The 21064-nt window shown below is 43.3% G+C and overlaps 1 protein-coding gene across 1 annotated transcript; it reads left to right on the plus strand.

Moving 5' to 3' along the window:
- The first annotated feature begins 232 nt into the window (after window positions 1–232).
- LOC118651141 (WASH complex subunit 3-like) lies at window positions 233–1008 on the plus strand. Its single transcript, XM_036300002.1, is given in 2 exon segments — window positions 233–375; window positions 377–1008. Coding segments are annotated over 2 exon segments (573 nt in total). The 5' UTR covers window positions 233–279; the 3' UTR covers window positions 854–1008.
- Window positions 1009–21064: the final 20056 nt, after the last annotated feature.

The following is a 21064-nucleotide window of genomic DNA, read 5'->3' on the forward strand; positions in this document are numbered from 1 at the left end:
TGTTTCCAAAGTAGGTTTAGAAAATACCGAAATTTAGAGCGTGGCTATTAGCCTTACATGAGACTTCGCTATATACTTTTAAGATTTTAATTCTTGTGGCACATTTAAAATACAATATGATTAAATAAAACTACAACATGGATGAAGCAATAAATTTTAAAAACTGTCAAAGAAAAAAAGAGGGGGACTTGGGGAGACGTTCTAAACTATTGCGGGGTGGGAGGGACCACAGCGGGAAGGGTTTGTGGGTGATGCCTGGGTCCCCCGCCCGCTGAGTAGATGGATGAGGACGGGCTTCCTCTCATGGGGTCAAGCATTGACCTGACCAAGGTGCCAGCTATTCAACAGAAAAGAACGGTGGCATTTCTAAACCAGTTTTGTGGTGCACACTGTGCAGTTCCTCAACTGCTTCTCCACAGTCTGTGAGGAGAAGCTGGCAGACCTTGCTCTTCGTATCCAGCAAATTGAAACAACTCTCAATATTTTAGATGCAAAGTTGTCATCTATCCCAGGCCTAGGTGATGTCACAGTTGAAGTCTCCCCTGTAAGTGTCACTGGAGTCACAAATGAAACCACTTCAGAGCCATCACAGCAGAACAGTTTACAAGAATCTGAACCACAGGAAAGTGAAGTAACAGCAGAAAATATCTTAACTGTAGCCAAGGATCCAAGATATGCCAGATATCTCAAAATGGTTCAAGTGGGTGTCCCAGTGATGGCAATAAGAAACAAAATGATATCAGAAGGACTAGACCCAGATCTTCTCGAGAGGCCAGATGCTCCAGTGCCTGATGGCGAAGGTGAAAAAAATGCAGAAGAAAGTTCAGATAGTGAATACTCTTTTAGTGACTAAGATTAACTTTCATAATAATTACAGATAACACATGTAGAAGTACTTTACATTCTATCAGAAAGAGAGTCTGAACTTAACCTCTTTTTCAAAACAACATCAAGTGGCCAGATATTCACCACCAAGCTTCCTCAGTGCTAAAATTGTAATAATAATAAAGCATTTAAAAAAAGAAAAAGAAAAAAAGAGAGAAGACTCAAATGATCAGCATAAGGAGTGAAAAAGGGATATTGCTGCCAATCATAGAAAAATAAAAAAAGAATTATCAGGAAATACTATGCCAACAACTTAGATAAACTAGATGAAATGGACAAATTTCTACAGACACAAATTACTGAAAGCAGTTCAAGAAGAAATAGAAAACCTAAACAGTCCTATAACAAGTAAAGAGATTGAATTTGTGCATTAATTATGACTTTTTATAGTTTGTATTTCTGATGCTTAGACATCTAGAGCTTATGTGGACCCTGGAGAGACTTCCCCTTCCAGGGTTAGCCGGTTCCTAGCAATAGTTCCTAATTTCCTGTGATTGAATCTTTCATATGCAAACTAACAAATCCAAAGTCCACACGGGCACTACATCCCTTATCAGGATTTTATAATCTGGACCATTATTCCCCTGCCCTAATTAATCAGCCCAGGTCTGCGTACCATGCAACTTGGAACAATCTCTATGCCCCAGAATCTGGTGAAATTATTTAAATTAGACAATTTGAAACCTGCATATACTGCCTTGCACAGAAAAAAAAGTTCTTGCCAACATTTTTCCTTGCCCCCTTGCTCCCTTTGCCTCCTGACCAACCTGTTATTTCCCTTGTGTGGAAACGGGAACTATGAGTAACAAACTAGCTTTTCAGTAGCAATCAGCTCCTGCTCTAAAAGCCTCATCCAACTTGAATAATAATAAAACCTATGTTTTGGAATGATGAGTAATTTAAAAGCTACCCATAGAAGACCCCTAAATGCAGATGGTTTCACTGGAGAATTCTACATATTATTTTTTAAAGAATTAATATTAATTCTTTACAAACTCTTCCAAAAAATAGAAAAGGAAGGAACACTTCCCAATTCATTCTATGAGGTCAGTATGACCCTAAAACTAAAACCAGACAAGGATATAAACAACAAAAGAGAACTACAAACCAATACCCCTTATGAACATAGATGTCAAAATGCAGAAAAACATTTAATAAAATCCAACACTTCTTCATGAATAAAAGAACAAAACAAAGCATTCTATGAACTAGGAATAGAAAGGAACTTTCTCAATTTGATAAAAGGGCATCTATGAAAAACCCAAAACTACCATCATTCTCTCTCTCTCTCTCTCTCTCTCTCTCTCTCTCTCTCTCTCTCTCTCTCTCCCTCCCTAGCCAGTTTGGCTCAGTGGATGGAGCATCAGCCTGTGGACTGAAGGGTCCCAGGTTCAATTCTGGCCAAGGGCACATGCCTGGGTTGTGGGCTCGATCGCCAGTAGATAGCGTGCAGGAGACAGCTAATCAATTCTCTCTCATCATTGAAGTTTCTCTCTATCCGTCTCCCTTCCTCTCTAAAAATCAATAAAAATATATTTAAATAAATAAATACATAAATAAAATGGTGGGCCCCAGGGGACCTGCAAATCACACCGGCCAAAATGGCGCTGCCTAAATTCCCTTTTTTGACAGAAAATATTACTTGTTTATTCTCACAGTGGGGTGTTGAAGGATAAGTATTTCTCCAGTAGATGAGGTGCAGAAGGGCATTCTAGGAAAAGAACAGTGTGATCAGAAGCTTGAGCATAAAGCTTTGGGCCTGCCTGGTAATTGTGTGATTAGTGAGGTATGCCTGGATTGTAGGTGTGTGGGAAGATGGGAGTGGGGGTGGAGGAAAGTCAACAAGATAAGGCTGCAGAGGTGTGCCGTGCTAATGAGTCAGGACCTGGCATAGTCCGCATCCAGCAAAGGTCAACATTACCTTAAGAAGCTTTCAAGGAGTACACTGTTAAAACAACATGGCAGCTGTAGGATAAACAGAAAGAGGCTCGTTTTACTTTAAATACTCCCTAGTAAGACGGAAGCAATGATCTCAAGCTGTAAGAGCCAAGCCTTCGGTTGAACAATCTGACAGCTGGGCTAAGTATTCCTCATAGGGTCCACCCTTCGTCCCTCTCACTTCTATTGAGCCTTTCACCAGGCTTCTTCTCTTAGCTACTGAGCACCTATATTTTCAGGGCTTTTTAAAAATAATAAACAAGGATTGTATAACTGGCTCTATTATTCTCATTACTGTATGATTACAGACACAGGATTTGATACCAGAGCAGCTGAAGGTAGCAAAGCAACTGATTTGATGGACAAAAGGGTAATGATATGGCATTTCTTTTCATCAAGGAATTCTTAGCTGTGTAGGGCTGAAATCTGAATTTAACACTCTTGGCTAAACCTGGGACTTGGCTAAAAATTAAATAATCAGTCTTTCATTTCATTACATACTTTAAAGCCAAATAGCTTCCGGAAACGTGTAAAGGAAATTGACTATTATATGACTAAGTAGAAACTTTTTAGCATCCTACTTTGTGTGTGTGTGTGTGTGTGTGTGTGTGAGAGAGAGAGAGAGAGAGAGAGAGAGAGAGAGAGAGAGAGAGAGAGACCAACAAAAATTAAATAAAAGAACCGGTGCCTTTCGGCCAGAACCGCCATCTTCCAGTAATTCGCCAAAATGGCTAACACCCAGGGAAAGAGGAGAGGCCCCGCTATATGTTCTCTAGGCTTTTTTAGAAAACACGGAACTGTTCCTTTGGCCACATGCATGCGGATCTACAAGAAGGTGATATTGTGGACATCAAGGGAACAGGCACTGTTCAAAAAGGAAGGCCCCACACAGGTCACAGGGCATAACTGGAGGAGTCTACAGTGCCACCCAGCATGCGGTGGGCATTGTTGTGAGCAAGCAAGTTAAGAGCAAGATGCTTGCCAAGAGAGTTAATGTGCATATTGAGCATATTAAGCTCTAAGAGCCGAGACAGCTTCCTGAAACGTGTGAGGGGAAATGATCAGAAAAAGGAAGCCAAAGAGAACGGTAACGGGGTTTAACTGAAGCGTCAGCCGCCTCCACCCAGAGAAGCCACTGTGAGAACCCATGGAAAGGAGCTGCTGGAGCCCATTCCCTGTGAATTCATGGCACGATAAGAAAAAAACAAAAACCTCTGCGCTGATAAAAATGTTTCTCTTAATTGAGTAGAAGTGTGGCGTCCCTAGACCCCCCCCCCCCCAAAAAAAAATAAAGAAAACTATGTGTTCTTAACAAAAAATAATTAAATTAAATAAAAATAAAATAAAGAACTGGTAAGGGCCCAGGCCAGGTAGCTCAATTGTAGAGCGTCAACCCCATATGCCCAGGTTGTGGGTTCAATCCCCCATTAGGGCACATATAATAATCAATGCATAATCAATTGCTGGGGTCCAACCCCAGCAGGTCCAGGGGTCCCCAAAGGTGTGGACGGAGTCGGCGAAGAAGGAATGACACGGAGACAGCGTTCAGTTGATCAGCAAGCAGCCTAGCCAGGATCTCTAGCCAGGATCTCCAGCCAAGTTCTGTTTAGGATCTCCAGCGAAGTTCTGGTTAGGATCTCCAGCCAGGTTCTGTGTCCATGTTCTCTTGCTAGGTTCTCCAGCCAGGTTCTCCAGCCAGGTTCTGTAGCCATGTTCCCTCGCTAGGTTCTCCAGCCAAGTTCTATCCAGGTTCTCCAGCCAGGTTCAGTCACCAGGTTCTAGTCAGGTTCTGTAGCCAGGTTCTGTCTCTAGGTTCTTCAGCCAGGTTCTCTCACTAGGTTCTGTCTCTAGGTTCTGTGGCCAGTTTCTGTCCAGGATCTTTTTCCATGTTCTCTCCAGCGAAGTTCTTCTGTCTCTAGGTTCTGTGTAGGTTCTGTGTCTAGGTTCTGTCTTATTACATCTGTATTTATACCAGTTGATTCCAATCCTATCAATCTCTATTCCAAAGGTTAGGGCGTTTCTTATCTCCATTCCAGGGAGTAAAGATTATGTAGTTTAAGCATGATTGTTCATAGTTAAAGTGATTAACTACCCGCCTGGCACTTAGTTAAGGGGTTTTATTCCCTCCCTAACTTCAGGGAAAAATCCCTACCTGGGGAAACAACCTTTCTCGGAGAGGTGACCTTGGTTAAAATACATAGTGCCAAGAAGGTGAGCAAACATATTAAGAACAGTATGTCCTATATGCCAGGTCCCTTGAAACAGCAAGGATGGACCAGCTCCCGGCAATCAATAATGAATGCATAAATAGATGGAACAACAAATCAATGTGTGTTTTTTTTCTTTCTCTCTCTCCATCTCTTTCTAAAATCAATAAATAAGAGAAAATAAAAGAACTGGTAAGAATACATGAGTCACTGAGAATGTTTAAAATTATTTGGCTCCCCCAGAAGATAGTCAGATAGTCAGTAAATGATTCAGCACGGGAAATAACCAGTCTGCGCAAATGCCAACAGTTAAGGGAACTGAAAGAGACATCAGAGGTGGGGAAAACCTTCACTTGCTGCTGAGAGTTTTTAAAACGTTATCACAGGGAATTCGTGAAGGACGGGGTTCCAACCTTCTTGTTCTAAGGGAGCTCATAAGATACAGTTGAAAAAGAACAGTAAGAAGCACTGGCTGCTGTCATTGCTAACCCAAGAAGATTCCACCAAGACACCTCTTGCTGGGGCTTGATTTGGGTTCTGCCTTTGGTATGGAATCAGAAGCAGCGTTACCTACATAGCTACTACTCACTCCCGCTTTCCCCCTTGGTTTCTGGACTGGCACGCAAGCCCTGTTAAGAAATTCCAACAATTTTTAATGACTGCAACATTCACAATGGGCATGTTCTTCTCTTATAAAAAAAACAAAAACAAAAACAAAACAATGCCCTCCCCCGGAGTTGTGTGAGAGATGAGCACCCAGAGAGTCCTGCCCACATCCCTGTAAAGTATCTTAATTGTCATCTTACCTGTGCACCTGAAGACACCATAGATACTGCTTGATGCTGTTAATCATCCAGCTGGAGTAAATACACCAATTTAATTTCAAACTCTACACATCATGCCATTGTGAACCTATGCTAAGGCTCCTTCCTAAAGAACTTAAAACTGATTTGTTTTTAATCTGCCCAAATTTTCATGCCTCAAACCTCCCACAAGACAGAGAATTTGTAACTATCATTTGTTGAGTGCTTACTGTGTGGCAGACATTCTAGGCATTTGTTAGTTGTATCACCTTGGGTAAATTATATTTTCTCTAAGAGTTCCCGTTTATCTGTAAAGTGGGAAATCACCACGTTGGTTGCCCACAGGTAGCTAAATAAGTCAGGGAGCTGTTGTAAGCACTTGAGCAACTACTGGGTGAGGAGTGCCCGGCTTTCTCAGTGGCCTGCTCAGCAGCCTTGCCTCTTCGTTCCTGTAGGCATCAGGAACTGGGAGACATGCTTTCCGAGGCTCCTAGCAACTGGAGTATTGGCATACGAGCTGGTCTTGGCCACTTGCGAGCTCAGTGGGAAGTCAGGTAGGCATTTTTTTAAAAGACTTTCTTTTATAAGAAAAAGAGACCAACAGGAGGACAAGCTATCCTCTCTGGACATGTGTTAGTCTGTCTGCATGTGACTTGTGAGCCATTTGGAGGCAGAAATGAGGGGGAACTTCAGAGCTACATGCTGAAGATGGCAGAGAGGAAAGACAGAAACATCAGCGGTGGCGGGACAGCCATCCTTGACATGTTTGTGACACTTGTATTAACCCCAGCTTGCAGTTCTTCACTGAGGTAATAAATCCTTACCTGAGGCAACTATTAGTCGCGTTTTCTCACTCACCACTGAAGTCACACCACTGTATCAGCACGCCGCCAACGTGCGTTCCTCATCTAAAGAATCGGCAGCACTTAGATCCCTCTGCTTGCTGCCAGATGAGGACTTTTCAAGAAGAGCCAGGAATCCAGATTTTTATATAGAACTCCAAATTCTAAAATGTTGGCTCAGATTAAAGAAATATGTGCAGGCCAAAACATATCTGGAAACCGAGTTCAGCCCATAGGCTGACCATTTTCAATCCCTGGTCTATCTCAGACAGTTGTTGTGAGAACTAAACTAAATGAGTTTTGGTTTTTTTAAAAATATATTTTATTGATTTTTTACAGAGAGGAAGGGAGAGGGATAGAGAGTTAGAAACATCAATGAGAGAGAAACATCTATCAGCTGCCTCCTGCACAGCCCCTACTGGGGATATGCCCGCAAGCAAGGTACATGCCCTTGACTGGAATCGAACCTGGGACCCTTGAGTCCTCAGGCTGACGCTCTATCCACTGAGCCAAACCAGTTAGGGCTAAACTAAATGAGTTGTAAAAAGATCAGTAATAATAATAATAGCAAACACTCACATAGCCCTTAATATGTGCCAGGCATTCTGCTTGCTTTACCAATCTAGTCCTCACATGTAACCAGGTCTTATAATAGCCTTAAGGGGAGGTGTACTTATTACTTTCACTGTACAGATAAAGATAGTAAGAAAAAGAGAAGTTAAATTTTCCTGGTCACAGAAGCATGACAAAGTGGAGCAGGGATTTGAACCCAGACCCCGGTAAACTGGTTTCAGATTTCACTACTCTTAGTCAATGCATTATGCTTGTATAACCTACAATACAAATTTCTGATTCATAATAGATACTCAGTCTATATAACTTCCCTTCTCACACCCCCTCCATGCTTTGAGGCAATTTCAGAAGTAGAATTGGGAAATGGCTGATGCTAAAGAGAACGGTTTGCTACTTTAGATACTAATGAAAGTTGTCATTTCAGTTTGGTGCCTCAAAAGCTGCTATAATATCCAGACAGGTGATCAGTAGCATAATAAGTGGAATCTATATGGTTTTGGATCAAAGGTAGAACAGCTGTGATGACATCTGTGCTCAGCTTCTTGGCCACCAAACAGGGCTGCACTGAAGATGGTGAAGTTACATCTTCAGAGAAGGCCACCAACCTCCTGTGGTGACTGCCACAGTCCCCACCAGGACTCCTGGGCAATGTGGACTGGATGGATGCTGGATGGATGGATGCTGGGTGGATGATGGACTGGCTTCCCTTAGGTAGTCCTACATCTGCATATGGCAGGAGACACTGTTATTTTGGCTCTTCCCTAAGAGTCAATCCCAAAATGGATTACAAAATAAATTAGAGTCTCAAAACTAAATCCATTTAGTGTAATTAACAACTGTAGTGTTTAATCAGTCTTAACTAAACATGGGCTCTTACAGAATTGTTTCCATTGAGAGAAATGCAATTCCAAAAATATTTGTAACAACGTTGGTATGCGGGGAGGTGGGGTTGCGGGGAAGGAGTAAGGAAAAGCCATACATTTAAATATCCAGCAATAGGGAAGTAAATTTTGGTATATCCATAGGATTGACTGCTAGATTGCCTTGGAAAACAAAGATTGTATAATAGAAAAACGGTTAAGATCCAATATTAAATGAGAAAAGAATAAGTTTTTTATACAATAGTCGTAAAAAAAACTTATTTAAGTAAATTTTTCTTAAGTGACATTGAAAATGACTCATGTAATACAAGTAAATAGACACACCAACAAATAATTATTGATTACCTACTGAGTGCTATCAAACTAATGACAAGAAATAAACAACAGATCCTGCTTCCAAGAGCTTTCAAAATATTTATAAGGAGATGAGATGCTCTCAATAATTACATTATAAAGAAATTAGATGGTAGGTGAATGGTATGTAACAGTTAGTATAATATTCAGAGGAGAGAGAGATGGCTTCTGGCTGTGGTGACCCAGGCAGGCTGTGAGAGGAGCAATGGGAGCAGAACCGGAGGTTTACTGGGTTTTCGGCAGGCCGGAGGGCATTCCCAGTGGGAAGGGATGCAGAGTCTGGGCTAATGTAGGTGTGGAAACGTGCAAGGTGTGTTTAACGTGACACAGTGTTAAGAGCCAGGACCTGAGCTGGAATCCTGGCTCCATGATTTCTCCTGAATGAGATATGTTAACCTCTGAGGGCTCAGGTTGTGGGGACAGCAATGGATCTCATAGGATTTCTACGTGGATTTGAACAAGATCATTTATGTAAGAAGCCTGGCCCATAGTAGGAACTTATCCAATGTTCATTCTTTTTATATCCCTTTCTCTTTATCTTCAGCTGTCTTTGTTCATCTACCCATTCCGTCAGTCCGTCATCCATTTATTCATTCAGTCAGCATGTGCTGAGCACCTACCATGCGCGTGGCATGAGACTGGTTCTTGCCCATTTATTCCCATCCAGTTCCACTCCACAGTCTTCCCCTCCCTGTTCTGTGCTCCCAGGAGGCTGACTACCATAGACTGCATCTCCCAGGATCCCTTGCTCTCTAATTTCCAGTTGGGTTTGGCCAGGCAACACTGGCAGGAAATCTGAGGATAAGTGGAGAAAGAAGTTGGGCGGTTTATCTCCCTCTCCACTTCTTCCCTGACTTGTCACAAGTGTAGGTGCAGTCCTTCCACAGCACAGCTCTCACTGAGTGTGGGACACAGCTCTCTCCTCTTGCCTGTCAGGCCTGGAGTGGGGGTGGCTTTCCCTAGGGCCTAGCCACGCCTTATTGATTTTCTTCACTCCGCCCACATTTCTGTACACGGTCTTTTTGTTAAATTCCTTTCAGTTAAACTCTTTTGAGTATGCCATTTGCTGCTTACTGGGACACTTACCGATATAAGTGATGAAGAAGACAGACAAATCCTTCATCATGGGGCCTACATTCTGATAAATAATTACAGAAACAAAATAGCTTGAGTACTATGAACAAAAGAAAGAAAGGTGATGTTGATGCCGGAAGGATTTAAGGGACAGACTTCCCAGACACGAGTGGGAATAAGGTCCTTGTGATATCTTCAGAAAATGAACTTTCTAAGATTCACACGGAAGGATGGAATGTGGAAGGAGACTTTATTTGTGCAAAGTGGCATCTCTTGGGTTCCAAAGTCTCCTGTCCCTTAAGCCAGTCCTGGAAAAGGGGCAGCTGGGAGTTCAGCGAAGTCAGAAACAGGGCCAGTGTCCAGAGCTTCTGTTCCATGTTGCAGCTGGGTGTGGTTCAGCATTCAGACCAGATTCAAGCCCACCAGTTCATGTGTGGAGTCCAACATGGCCGAGCGCCAGGCAAGCACAGGGGAGGGCAGCCCCCTGCAGAGGAGTCCCAAGAGGACCCAGCACCCTGGGGCCAAGACAGAGTGAACTTCCTCTGTTTGGAAGTTTATATATTTTGATTTCACCCACCCTGGCCACTAACTCATTTTCCGGTGTGACTGACAGGCAATTAGCCTCCCATGTCACTCAGACGTTACTCGGCGTGCATCTAAACGGCCTTTGTCTCCTCCCTTCCCCATCAACCAGTAGGGACTAGACTTGGAGAATGTTAAATGTAGCTTTTTGGCAAAATGGTATAAATGACATGCCTATACCTAGTCTTTCCTTTCACTTCTTTTCTGTTAAATAATAATCAGGTTATTACAACAGTATCAATGTGATAAAGAGTGGCTGGGAAAAGCTACGTGAGGAAATGACATTTGAACTGAGACCTACAAGCTGAGGGGGAGCCAGCAATCCAAAGATCTGGAAGACCCCTAGTTCAAGCAGAAATGCATATGTAAAGATTCAAGGCGTGGACAAGCCTGGGGTGTTGAAAGAATAAAAAGAGTCCAGTGGGACTGGAAACTGGTGAGCTGTGGGGAGAGTGGTGGGAGGATGGTCAGAGAGGCAGGAGGACCAGCCAATGCTGAGTATGGTGGGCCATGGAAGGGGATCTGGACTTTAAGACAAAGACTATTAGGAAGTCTTTGAAGGACTTCAGACTGGGGAGTTATTCAAGCCATATTTTGAACCTAGTCTTCTAGTTTGTGGGCAGTGGATCATACATTAGGCAAGAGTGGGAGGTGATTGTCAAGGTCCAGGCCAGAGTCGCTGGTGGCCTGAACTAGAATGTGAGCAGTGGAAGTGGGGAGATATGAATAGATTTGAGATCCATTTACATGATGATTCTGAGGAACCATAATATTTCAGTTTTTACAACTAATATCCTAGACCCCTAAAAGATAGTGAGCAATCTACTATATTTTTAAAATATATTTTCATTTTGATGGTTATATATTTCACAATTAATATGGACATATTCTGGATCATCTGTATACCAACCTTAGAATAGTATTATCACATAATTCAGTGCCCCCCCTTTCATTTTGTTTCTAAGACCTCAACAATGCCAAATGATTGCCTACAATGACAGCATTGCACATATGTAATGTTTTTTATTGAAATACGGCACATATAGAAAAGTATACCACTCATAAGCACATAGCTAAGTACATTTTCACAGTGAGCATCTCCACAGAACCAGCCCACACTTTAAGAACCCAACACTCTAGGAACTCTTCTCAAATTCTCTAAGTCACTCGCTACCCCACCCCCTAATGTAACCATCATCCTGGTTTCTTACAGCACAGTTAGTGCTGCTTGTTTTTGAACTCCTTCTGAATGGAGAACTGAGAGGAAGCTGACCACTAAAAATCCCATCTTGGTGTGTGGGCAGAATGGCGTTCCCACTAGGGACAGGCCTCAGTTTCAGTTCATGCTTCCTGGGCACCGTGATGAAGACTAGAAACCCAATTATGCCCGAAGCATGGAGCACTCCCATTAGCATATCTCAGTGATGCCATTGTTTCCCTGGACCTCCATCGGTGGACATGGCCCCCGCAAAGCTGCGTGAGTAGCGCTGAATATGATGAATGTTTATTCATTGTGGCCGCGGCTATTCTGCAGCATACTTTCCCACACATTAGGTGAGTCATGAGACGTTAGAACCAAATGTCTTGACGTTTGTCCTCACTTTTCCAGTCTGTGCCCCAGCAACTTTCCCAGGTCCAGGTCAGAAGGTGTTGTCATTAATCTAGAAGAAAAGTCCAGCTGAATCTACATCTAGTCACATGTACAGCCCAACCCTCACTCACCAGTCGTTATTCATTCGACTGCCAGAGTCAAAACAGGGAAGCAGGCAAATTTTGGTTTTAATGTTTACTTCACTCCTAACCCCTTATTTACTTCACTCCTAACCCCTCCCATCACCCCAGTGACCTCATATCTGCACTGGTCCCCAGAGCTTCCCTCTGGAAGCGCATACCTCCTCCCAACCCCCCCCCCCCCCCCCGCCCCCTTGTCTCCATTCTCTCCCAGTTCTGCTTGCTGTGACAATGGGTGGCATCAGGTTAATCAGAGGAATGCCCAGTGTGGTTTAGTTGAAAGAGCACTGCATTGGCAGTTAAGAGGCCTGGTTCTAGTTCTAACATTATATTAACAGGTTAATTAGTTGAAAGTGACAGAATTGGACTTAAGCAAAAAACAAACAAAAGAATCCAGGAATGAATGAGTTCCTACGGTGGTCAGGGATCAGACACAGCTGTATCAGCATCTCCAATGAGGACATTGGGACAGACTCACTCTCTCCATCTCTTGGCACTGCTTTCCTTGGCTCTCCACCCAGGGTGACGAGATGGCTGCCAACAGTCCTATCTTCTCAGCAACCCAAATAGCACATATGAACTTCTCTATTCCAACATCCTGAAACAAGTCTCATTAGCTTTTTAAAAAATATGTTTTTATTGATTTTAGAGAGAGGAAGTAAGAGGGAAAGAGAGATACAAACATAGATGATGAGAGAGAAACAATAATCGACTGCCTCTTGTACGCCCCTTACTAGGGATGGAACTCCCAACCCAGGCATATGGCCTTACCAGGAATCAAACCAGTGACCTCTTGGTGCATGGGATGATGCTCAATCCATTGAGCCACACCAGCTGGGCAAGTCTCGTTAGCTTTGATTGGCCTCCTAGGAACACATGCCCTGATGCTCTGATTGGTTAGACATAGTTCACATGCTCATCTTGCATTTGGAAGTGAAGTCAGCACCACCTAAAATGCTGGGACTCAGGAGGGGAAAGGATGGTTCCCCAAAAGGGCTAAGGCAGACAAAAGCAAAAGTGTCCTCTTCAGCCATTAACTAATCGTGAGAGCTTGGCAAATCTTTCCACCCCAGGCCTGGTTTCTCACCTGCAAAATGAGAGGGATAGACCCTAGAACAGGGGTGGGCAAACTTTTTGACTCGAGAGCCACAATGGGTTCTTAAACTGGACCGGAGGGCCGGAACAAAAGCATGGATGAAGTGTTTGTGTGAACTAATATAAATTCAAAGTAAACATCATTACATAAAAGGGTACGGTGTTTTTTTTTTTAGTTTTATTCATTTCAAATGGGCCGTAGTTTGCCCACGGCTGCCCTAGAACGTCTAAGATTCCTTCTACCTTAACACTACCTAACTTCTTGTGAGAATGGTATGTAGTGTTTTCACCTTTCAGAGGATAACCTAATCCAATTAAAATGAGGAGCAGTAGAGACATAACCACCTATATAATCAGCTATTTGGGAGGGGCAAATCCCACCATAGATACAGACCTTCCCCGTCCACTCTACAGGACCCCTGCCCAGTGACCCCATAGCAGTGTTGGGGAACGTCAGGCCCGTGGAATCATTTGGTCTGGCCCTGCCAAGGTATTAGTGGTGAGTTAATTAAATGTTTGACCAAGTATAGCAGGCTAATTTTTAAGTTGATAATTTTGTATGGCCTGCAAATGGTGTTATATAAATATCCAAATGGCCCTTAGCAGAAAAATAGTTCCTCACCCCTGCCATAGAGAAACATCTAGAGAGGCTGGTGCCAATGGAGAGGGAGGTGGGGAATCTGAATCAGCCATTTACTGATTAATTCAACCAACAATTATTAATCACTTCCTCTAAAGCAGTACACCTTATCCACAGTATCTGTTACCTGCAGTCAACCATGATCCAAAAATATTAAATGAAAAATTCCATAAATAAACAATTCATAAGTTTTAAATTGCACGCTGTTCTGAGTAGCGTGATGAAATCTCCAGCCCACCCAAAACATGAATCATCCCTTCGTCCAGCATGTCCATGCTGTAGACTCTCTACCCATTAGTCACTAAGGAGCCATCTCTGTTATCAGATCGACTGTCGTGGTATCGCAGTGCTTATGTTCAAATGACCCTTATTATACTTAATGATGGCTCTAAAATACAAGAGTAGTGATGCTGGCAATTCTGATATACCCCAGAGAAGCCATAAAGTACATCCTTTAAGAGGAAAGGTATGTGTGTATAGGGAAAAACGTTTATATAGAGAGTTTGATACTACCTGCAGTTTCAGGCATCTACTGGGGGTCTTGGAACATATGCCCTGTGGTTAAGGGAGGCAACAGTATCCCAAGCATTAAACTAGGCTCTGGGAATGAATGGTGATCAACGGATCTTGAGACAAGTAAACTGATGAACAATTCAGAATGTCAAGGTCTATGGCAAGATGATAAGGAGGCTCGGATGACGGGCAGCTAACCCAGTGTGGGATAGGCTGTAGGTCATGAGGCGAAGGGAGGATAGTTAGGGAAATTGTCCCTAAGTAGATCCTGGACAGGACCTGGAAAGAGAAAGCGAGGAACTAAGCCAGGCGAGAAAAGCAGAGAAAGAGTATTCACCACGCACCCAACTAAGGCCTGCACCCAACTAAGACATTGCAATTTGTTCCAAGTGGCTGCCATTCGGAATTTAAATGGGACAATGACAAGAGGCAAGGCCAGGCCCGATTGAAGACTGGATTTTATCAGAGAGGCACTGGTGCCACTGCAAGATTTTAGGCAGGAGAGTAACACAATATCATATGTACAAAAGATCTACCAGTATTGTGTGGGGTCAGAGGGTATAAAGCTGACTTCAAGAAGTCTGTAATCATGCCAATTTAATGATAGAGGGAGGATTGCATGCACAGAATCTGTCTGCTTGCTTCTGTCATTTTTGTGTTTGTATGTCTGTTTATTCACACTTCATCTTGTTCCACATGAAATATAAAACCCATTCTTTAGAAAAATGTCTGCACCTGGGACAAAGACTTTTAAAAAGCAGGTCCCTGTCCCCAAAATGCTCATAGTTGATCTATAAGTCTCTGCTGAAAATCTGACCACGCCTCACATCTGATTGAAAAATAACTCAAAATCTCTGCTGCCCTGATATTACAAGGATTTAACAATGTGCTGGCATTAAAGGGGCCGACCTGGGACCCTCTGCCGGCTGCTCCAGAAGCTTCATCCATCTGCCTTCTGCAGAGGGGAAAAGTCCTCTATTTTACAGAAAATTGCTTTACACAAAGGAAGTCATGGATCCTGACACACCCAGTCCCAAGGGTAGGCGGTGATTCCTAACTGCGTTAATCCTCAGAGAAGAGATGCACCTGAAAGCCAGGGCTGCCTCGGAAGAGAAAAATGTGCTAACTGAGCTGCGGAATCACATCTACCTGATCAACCTACAACCCTGGTCTAGAGAACAGGCGGCTTCCGAATCTGTCACGAGTTAATGAACAAATGGCTGATTTACAAAGAAGTCTGACATCCTCAGTCCACTCCAAGGACAGGCCATTTTTCATCACGTGGACTATTAGGGACTCTGCCAAACACGCAAATGAGGAACATTTTTTTAAAAAAAACTTTAGTATTTGGCTTTGAAGTGCATTCTATTTTTTTATATACCAGCTTTAACTGTCAAGCTGGGTTTCACTGAAGATGAAGTGGCAACGACAGTGACAATGACAATTTCTCTGTTGCAATTTTCAAAGCTTGTTCCTACCCATTGTCTCACTTGAGCTTCTCAAAACCCAGCTCTGTGAGTTGTCCACCTCACAACCAGCCAATGTCCGCCTCACAGACAGGGCCGGGGGCTCAGAGGCACTTCCCAGAAACGAAAGCAGGGGAACTGGGTCTCAAACCCCATCTTCTAGCTTGAATCCATAATTTTTTCTACGAGAGGCAGGAGGAGCCCAAATCAAAACAAAGCAACTGGACTGCAGAAAATGAAGCACTGACTGCCTGGGCCTTACATGAGGGTGAGAAATTAATAACAAAGAGGCCATTTTTGTGGACTCAAAATGTGAGTTTTTTCCTATTTATACAAGAGCTTTGTTGTTTTAAAAGGCCCTTTCTTCTCATTCAAAATGAGAAAATACCTTCTGACGGTCAAGCAATTAGCAGAGCCTCAAGTATTGATTTCCTCCGTGCCTTGGCATTGCCTTCGCACACAGGGCTCCTGAGAGAAATGAAGCTACCGCCTCTGAGCTCCTCCAGCTGCTTCCCAAGGCTTTAGAAAGGGAGGAGGGAGGAGGAAGAGGAACAGGGAAAGTGAAAAAATGAGGGGAATGAGGACCAAGAAACTAGATCCCTGGATAGAAACCCAAGAAATTCCAGTGTAAAAGTTATAGGCCCTTTGAAGGAAGGTGAGAGGGTAAAACATAAAACAGAAATTACCAATGACATTGCTATCACTTATGCACGATTTTTCATTCTTTCTACAAACATTAACTGAGATCCGACTGGTATCGGGGACTATAAGAGGCTCTGAGAATACACACAGTTGGCAAAAGCATTATAACCCCTACCTTTATTGACAGCACCTTATCACCTGTTCTGTTCCCCAGGAAGCTGACTCTGAGACAGAGATGAGAATGCATGAACTCTATTAGAGAGTGCTTTTGAGATAGCACCCACGGAAGAAAAGGCAGTCGCAGGAATGAGTTTTCAGAGCTATGCCCAGGTGAGTAAGAAGGCCAGGCATTCACACTCCCATGCAGATCAATCATCTACATGGGGATGTGGCCTTATGGGGCAGCTCGAGGCCAAGGGTGCTGGCAGCTTAGGGCCACACTTCCAGCCGCTGAAGCAAAACAGCCTTCAGCACTGAAGGCAGGTCTGAGTGGCTCAACAGAGCCTACAGAGCCCATGGAGTCTGGTAGAGGCAGCAGGCAACCATAAGACCATCACAGAAAAAAAATGTATAGTGGCACTGTGATTGGTGCTACAAAGGAGAGGTACGTGGGTACCCTAAAAAAAAGTGCAACCTAGCTATTGGGGAGGGGCTGGATTTCAGGCAGGGGAAGCAGAGCCCTGGCTGAGAGAGAGTGGCAGGGGAAATAGCGGGGGAGTTTTTATGAACGGGAAATGGGCTGGCTGTGACTGAGACTCATAGGTCAGGTGCCATGCCCGCATTTTCGATGCATCCTCTACGTTGACTTCACAACAACCCAATGAGGTAGGGAATGCTCCCAAGGTAACTTCTCTCATCTCTTGAGATCAAAGGACAACATTCGCTGGAGCTTTCTGCAGCCAGAAATGACAGCTCTGATGGGCACTGAGCCAAAAGTACAATTAGTGGATGGGGCCTGAGGTCAAGCGAACCAGTTCTGTGAACAGAGAGAGGACTTGTAAAGAAAGCAGAGAAGCAAGCTGAACTAGAACTCCTTTGTGGAATATGAAAAAGGGAAGCAATTGATAGAAACGGAATCCCAAAGCAAGCTTTATCCAATTTACGCATAACAGCATTGATCATCGTAACAAATTTTATTGAATTCAATAAAATTTGTTACGATGATTTTGGTTTATTTCTACATTCATTTAGCAATGCTGAGTTTGGGAGACTCAGAAATCAAGTAAGCTATGCTGAAACAGAATCAGAATAAAATAACTCCCAAGGCATCCAATAACATATTGTAATGAAAGAGGGTTTTCGAGTACTTTTTGGCAAGCAGTATGTAGCTCTGGTTTCTGTGTCTGATGGTATAAAATTTGGTGTAATAACACAATCTTCAAAGAAACAATCACATCTTGACAATTTATTTCTTAATTAGAAAAGGTATATAAATATAAGCAGAATTTGCATAGCAGGGGTCCTCACTGGAGTCTCTGCTGTGTCCACTGAAGACCTACGGTGATGACGAGCCAGAAGCCCATTTCTCTGGGGCATGAGGGCACTTCCCTGGAGAGAATTCGTCCCGGACTCAGAGAGCTGATGACCTTAGAAGTCTGTGGTTTAAGGATGCAGGATAGAGAACACCTGTTTTGGTGTCAGACCTGGGTTTGAATTGCTTTCTAGTTATGTGGTTTCAAGCAAATTACTAATCCCCTGCTAAGCCTCAGTTTTCTTGTCTATAAAATGGAGTAACACCACCACCCTCACAGACCTGTGAGAACCCCTGTGAAGTTCTAAAAATTGAGTGGCTCTCAGCGTTAGAAATGGAACACTAGAAAGAGAGAGAGATCTCAGTAGAAGCACATGTTGCAGGTGGTAGAGTGGTAATCCTCAAAAAAGGTAGGTGTTTTCCCCCAAGAAAATGGAGAGATGCCAGGCAGACTAAACAGATGTTTTCCACACATGTTTACCTTTCAGGGTTGTTTGTAAGGATCACCGATAATGTATACAAAGCACCAGTTGTGAAATGATGATGATGATAATGATGATGATGATAAGTATTATCTCAGCATCTCTGGATACCCAGGCGCCACATATGTGGCCACTGTATCTTGTAGACAGAAGCACACTCTCTTCTTTGTTATTCTCTTGACCTTGGAACAATCATCATGATAGACTCCTTTGAAGCTGCTTAGTCGCAGATGATGAAAATAAGACATAAAGAGAGTATGTGACTTGCTCAAGGACATATAGCTAGTTCGCGGCACAGTGAGACCTAGACCCAACCCTCAAGGCTCCCAGTGCTTCACCTTTTGTATACCACGTGGTGATGAGAAGTGCTGGCCCTGAAGATAGCCTACCTGGCTTTACCTCTCTTACTGAGTGACCTCCTGGAAGTATCTTCACTCTCTGAGACTCAGAGAGTCCCCCTGCAGGGCTGTTATGAGGATTAAATAAATTAATTTGGGTATATTCACTCTTATGATTATTCTACCCTCAGATATTTCCACTTGGGACCTCGAGCTGGTCACCTTTTCCAAGTGTGTCTGGGGACACACCAGGCACTGCAGTGGGGTCGCAGTGCCTGGCATATAGTAAGGGTAATAAAAGCATTGGCAATTTTTAGTATTATTTCTTACAATGTGATGTCTTGTTCAATGCTAACATCCTCACCTATGCCACAATAAATCATCTCTCATTCTCCGGTGAGACGCCTCCCATTCTTGGGGAAACGTGGGTTTGATGGAACCAGCACAGGCTCTGGCAAGTGACATCCCTGAACCCCAAGCTCTTGGGCTTAAGTGGGGATCCTATAGGCAAGCTTCTAATTTCTTTAAATCTCAGTTAACTAAATGAGGATTATATTACCTACCTCCCAGAAAATGCTGTAAGATCAAAGAGGTACAATAGAGAGCATCGATCCAAACCTTTGATCTGTAAAGGATGCTCAGTAAATACTGGTTTATCTTTTTAAAAATATTTTTATTGATTTTTAAGAAGAGGAAAAAGAGTAAGAAAAAGATAAAAATATTGCTGGGGTCCAACCCCAGCGGGTCCAGGGGTCCCCAAAGGTGTCAGCAAAGAAGGAATGACACGGAGACAGCGTTCAGTTGATCAGCAGCCTAGCCAGGATCTCTAGCCAAGTCTGGTCAGGATCTCCAGCGAAGTTCTGGTTAGGATCTCCAGCCAGGTTCTGTGTCCATGTTCTCTTGCTAGGTTCTCCAGGTTCTCCAGCCAGGTTCTGTCCAGGTTCTCCAGCCAGGTTCAGTCACCAGGTTCTAGTCAGGTTCTCTTGCCAATTTCTGTAGTCAGGTTCAGTCCAGGATCTTTTGCCATGTTCTCTCCAGCGAAGTTCTTCTGTCTCTAGGTTCTGTGTAGGTTCTGTCTTCTAAGTTCTGTCTTATTACATCTGTATTTATACCAGTTGATTCCAATCCTATCAATCTCTATTCCAAAGGTTAGGGCGTTTCTTATCTCCATTCCAGGGAGTAAAGATTATGTAGCTAAGGCATGATTGTTCATAGTTAAAGTGATTAATTACCCGCCTGGCACTTAGTTAAGAGGTTTTATTCCCTCCCTAACTTCAGGGGAAAATCCCTACCTGGGGAAACAACCTTTCTCAGAGAGGTGACCTTGGTTAAAACACATAGTGCCAAGAAGGTGAGCAGACATATCAAGAACAGTATGCCATATATGCCAGGTCCCTTGAAACAGCAAAGATGGACCGGCTCCCGGCAAAATATGAACAATAAGATGGCAATAAATACATATCTATCAATAATTGCATCTAAAATTCAAAATAAACAAGAAGTCTAATGAACAAAATAAACTGGTGAATAAAATAAAATCGGAGGCACGGAAACATGGAACAGGCTGACGAATCTCAGTGGGAAGCAGGGAGGGGTGGCAGGAAGAGATTAACCAAAGAACTTATATGCATTTATGCATTACCTATGGACACAGACAATAGAGTCAGTGAAGGCCTGGGGCAGGGTGGGATCCAGATGTGGAAGATAGTGGGGGGGGGGGGGGGGGAAGAGGGACATCTGCAATACTCGCAACAATAATTTTTTTTTAATCCTGTAGCATTATTACCAATAGCATTCATTAAGCACCGGAAGCTTTACTTAGAATTGGACACTGCAGATAAGCCACTTATAAATGCACTTATCAAAAAGTCTCTAGGAGCCCTCCACGCTGTGTGTCACTGTGCTAGGTCCTGGGGGCAGGTGATGAGCCAGCCAGACGCACTCCCTGAACTCATGGAGCCTGAAGTCTAACAGACAAGACAGGTGTGAAATAAACACAAGCATGCACACTTATAAATAAGAATAAGAATTTAAAAGGGAAAGAAAAAGAAGCAACTAATTTATGAGGGGAAGGGTTGGGGAGAGAGGGAGCGGGGGATTTCCAGCCTGGGTTAGACGATATTAATGCATCTCAAAGATTCCCATCTTTGTAAAAAGAGCAAGTGCATTTGGGCATGGTGACTGAAGGGCAAGCAGTCATGTGTTTAGCCCAGAGAAGGAACCATCACTTTTAGGTCTCCCAGGAGTTTGGATCTCCCAGCATGAAGAGCCAGTTCCCAGGGGTCCTCACCAGTGGCCTGTGGAGCCCTGAGGGAGCCTGAGACAAAAGAAAGGTGTGCACTTCTATAAATGCTCGTCAAAATATCCCCCAAACATTTTGAACTAAGTGAGAAAAAGTAATACTAGTAAAAGCTCTATAACCAAATGACATGTATAAACACGTAACCATAGATAAAGCCCCATATTGCCCAATCTGTTTGTGCACATTGTTAAACTTCATAAACCTGCCTAGCAGGGTATTTGAAGACCTCAGGGGCCAGGCATCTG

This window comes from Myotis myotis, unplaced genomic scaffold (genome assembly GCF_014108235.1).
Source record: "Myotis myotis isolate mMyoMyo1 unplaced genomic scaffold, mMyoMyo1.p scaffold_m19_p_3, whole genome shotgun sequence".
Lineage (NCBI taxonomy): Eukaryota > Metazoa > Chordata > Mammalia > Chiroptera > Vespertilionidae > Myotis > Myotis myotis.